Here is a 3,080-nt window from a genome sequence, read left to right as displayed (position 1 = left end):
GAGCCGCCCTCAGCAGGGTCGTGCAGGTGGGAAATCTCTCCTTTTTCACTCCTCAACCTGGAGTCGAGGGAGCCCGCGCTGAGAAAACGCGCACACGACGTCGAGAGCTCGTCTTGGCGTCTGTCAACCGTTGACACTCGACGTTCGAAGGCGACAATCGTACGCGTTCGCGCGTCATTGGACGACTTCCCCACGGCCGCTCCTCGTTCTTGTCGAAATCCTCTCGATTTCCCACGTCCTCTGTTTAACCTAGATCCCTGACCTCGTCCTGACGCGCAACGACGTCGTCGACGCTCCGCGATCGAACGAGGACGCGTCATCCTCCTATGACGCTATATCAGCGTTGCAACAATGTCGCGGACTTTGTACTTGATCGTAAAATCGCATTTGTTTGTTGGCGACTATATTACAATGACGTTAGGGATACTGTATGTCGAGAGTGTTGCTATGTGTTAGAGATCGGCCAAGAAAAATTAAAGAGTGTCACGTTCGTTCTCATGCCTCAGATGACGGAGGAGACGCTGGGTACTTCAGAAAAGACCGAGTTAGACGCGCATTTGGAACACTTAGCGGAGAGAGGAAACGCCACCAAAACGTGGACGGAGAAGATACTGCGGAACATGGAAGCGGTGCTTACTCCGAATCCTGGTATATCCAATACTCTCGAATTAATTAGATTTTAACTTAATAAAGTATCAACTGACTTGATATTCTATCGTTGGGTGTTTAACAGTACACAAAATCTTATCTGTATTTCATCATTAATTCTAAGATAACGTTTTGCAGGTAACAGGATTGAAGATTTCTTTTTTGAAAAGATCGATAAGAGGAGACCTAACAGGTTGAGCAATTTGGAGTATGTAGGCGGCGATATGATAGAAGCTGGGAATGATTTCGGCCCGGGGATAGCTTACGGTTAGTGTTAAAAGGATTGCGATATACATATATAACGTGAAAGAGAACTTGGTGTAGGAAGATTTCGATTTTAGGTAGCGCATTAATAAAAGTCGGCCAGTGCCAGCAGAGATTGGGGCAGATTGAAAGGGACTTCATAGGGACTGCCGCTAATTGTTACATACAGCCTCTGAGGAAGTTCTTGGACGGAGAAATGAAGACTGTCAGCAAAGAAATGGCGATATTGGAAAATAAAAGGTGACGAAAGCTCCACTCATCTCTGTCACGCACTAAAAAAAAAGTATCGTCACTAATGTTATACGGTTTTAACGTAGATTGGATCTGGACGCGTGTAAAAATAGAGTAAGGAAAGCGAGGAGCATGCTGGGCCAACAGAGTGTAAGTACCGTTAATTGTCGATTTCGTTTAAAAATGTGTTCTATACGTTTACGATGTGTTCTGTCCTCCATACTGCTGCGATTTATAGGAGTCTGGCATATCACCCGAAGTGTTGCTGGATCAGGTATTGACGCAATAGTTTCGCTCGCTCTCTCGATTCAGAAAGATTCAAGCCCAATACGATCACGATAAAAAGATTTTCATCATCCATATCTACTAAGTTTTATAGACATTCAAATAGCTCCTTATCACATACCCATTACATTGTTTGCATATTGCATAATCATAATATTCCTCGTTATTTATACAAATATATATAAGTAAAAAATAGTAATAACATTGTGTTGAATATCGCGAAGCTACGAATTGTTTTTCTCACAATACGGATTCAATAGCGATAGCTGCGTCTCATGGCTACAGTCTCTTTAGCTTCCTGACTTCATTTTAGATAGCAAATATATACCAAAATACAGAAAGCAATAAATAAAATGTATACATTGCTCACTCAGGCAGAGAGGGAGCTGAGGGTAGCGCAATCGGAGTTCGATCGACAAGCGGAGATCGTGAAACTGCTGCTGGAGGGTGTCTCGAGCTCGCAGGCCGGACACTTGCGATGCCTGCACGAATTCGTGGAGGCGCAAGCACGTCATTACGCGCAGTGCCATGCCGTCATGCAGGATCTGCAGCGCGAGCTTGCCGGGTAAGTTCGCTGCCCACACTTTTTATTTTTTTTTTCGTTTCTTTTTTTTTATTATTCTATCTATTTTACTTTTCGTATTCGGCACACCATTGTCCTCGTACAGCATATTATTATTGCAACATTTCTGTACAGCTATCCCACTTTATGGTGATCCGAGTGAGTAATGTTTGACAAACCTTAAATAGTAATATGACTGTTTAGGTATTCGATTCGCGAGCTCCGCTTCTCCTTGTAGTAACCGCGGCGGGCATAGATTTGGACAAAAAGACGCGACTAAATTTTTCACGACACAAATGTCTCGCCGTACAGAAAATACAGCGTTTGTGGTTTGACGAACATTACCTGTTACGGCTGGTTTCAACGAATGCCCAGTTAACTTTGACCTTTAATCGACAGACACAGCCAGAATTAAAGTTTCAAGATAGCTTGGCCTCGGTGAAGCCGGCCAGTGATCAATTATACCAGATCTAATGCCGACATGATCGCCGATTAATCGCTTTCCACATCAGCACCCTGTCCCGAGCTTTGTAACATCTAATGAGTAGTGATAGAATGCAGATTGTGTATTTCGTTATCTTAATTACTCCCTGCTTCCTCGGCCTTCCGCGCTATCCGTTGACGCGCGTTCTCTCCCGCTACGCTCTCTATCTCTCGCTTGCACGATTGGTAAATTGCAGGGCACGTCAACCGAGCCCTATGCTGAGAGTCAACAGCGAGGAAGTGATCGAGCTAAATCCCTCGCCCACTCTCCCCCAAAACTCGTCCGTAACCGCCGAATCTGCCGATTACGTTACCGCCACATTCGACACTGATATGAGTAAAGTTTAGTTTTCAACCCCTCGAATATGAGCGTTGAGTACGGATTATTATGAATTTCGAATCCAGTTGGTAATTAACGAAAATCTACGTTAGCTATCACGCAATATTCCCTTTCTAGCGACGTCTGTTGAAGTTACTTCACGTACGCGTTAAAAATCTTGATCCCGAGCTTAATCGTTACAGACTTGTTATCGAATAAATACTCTATAACGTTATATAATTGTATATTTAGGCGAAATAGAACGGACGGAGCATCCTAAACTTCTTT

General features: G+C 43.9%; 1 protein-coding gene across 1 annotated transcript; it reads left to right on the top strand.

Moving 5' to 3' along the window:
• Positions 1-6: 6 nt before the first annotated feature.
• On the top strand, positions 7-3,074 carry LOC112459184 (endophilin-B1-like). The gene is made up of 8 exons (XM_025023191.1): positions 7-26; positions 507-648; positions 787-915; positions 990-1,152; positions 1,230-1,293; positions 1,382-1,417; positions 1,803-1,993; positions 2,671-3,074. Exons 2-8 carry the CDS (start codon positions 507-509, stop codon positions 2,819-2,821), a joined length of 876 nt encoding a protein of 291 aa, XP_024878959.1. The 5' UTR covers positions 7-26; the 3' UTR covers positions 2,822-3,074.
• Positions 3,075-3,080: the final 6 nt, after the last annotated feature.

Source organism: Temnothorax curvispinosus, unplaced genomic scaffold (genome assembly GCF_003070985.1).
Source record: "Temnothorax curvispinosus isolate PA1 unplaced genomic scaffold, ASM307098v1 QBEX01009587.1, whole genome shotgun sequence".
NCBI classification, from domain to species: Eukaryota; Metazoa; Arthropoda; class Insecta; order Hymenoptera; family Formicidae; genus Temnothorax; species Temnothorax curvispinosus.
This window is presented reverse-complemented; position numbering and strand designations above follow the sequence as displayed.

What these genes read in the sequence shown, in the direction of transcription:
- LOC112459184 (XM_025023191.1), top strand. Translation starts at nt 507, where the DNA reads ATGACGGAGGAGACGCTGGGTACTTCAGAAAAGACCGAGTTAGACGCG. An exon ending in CCGAAGTGTTGCTGGATCAG is followed by an intron (nt 1,418 to 1,802) that starts GTATTGACGCAA and finishes TTGCTCACTCAG; the next exon opens with GCAGAGAGGGAGCTGAGGGT. An exon ending in CTGCAGCGCGAGCTTGCCGG is followed by an intron (nt 1,994 to 2,670) that starts GTAAGTTCGCTG and finishes GGTAAATTGCAG; the next exon opens with GGCACGTCAACCGAGCCCTA.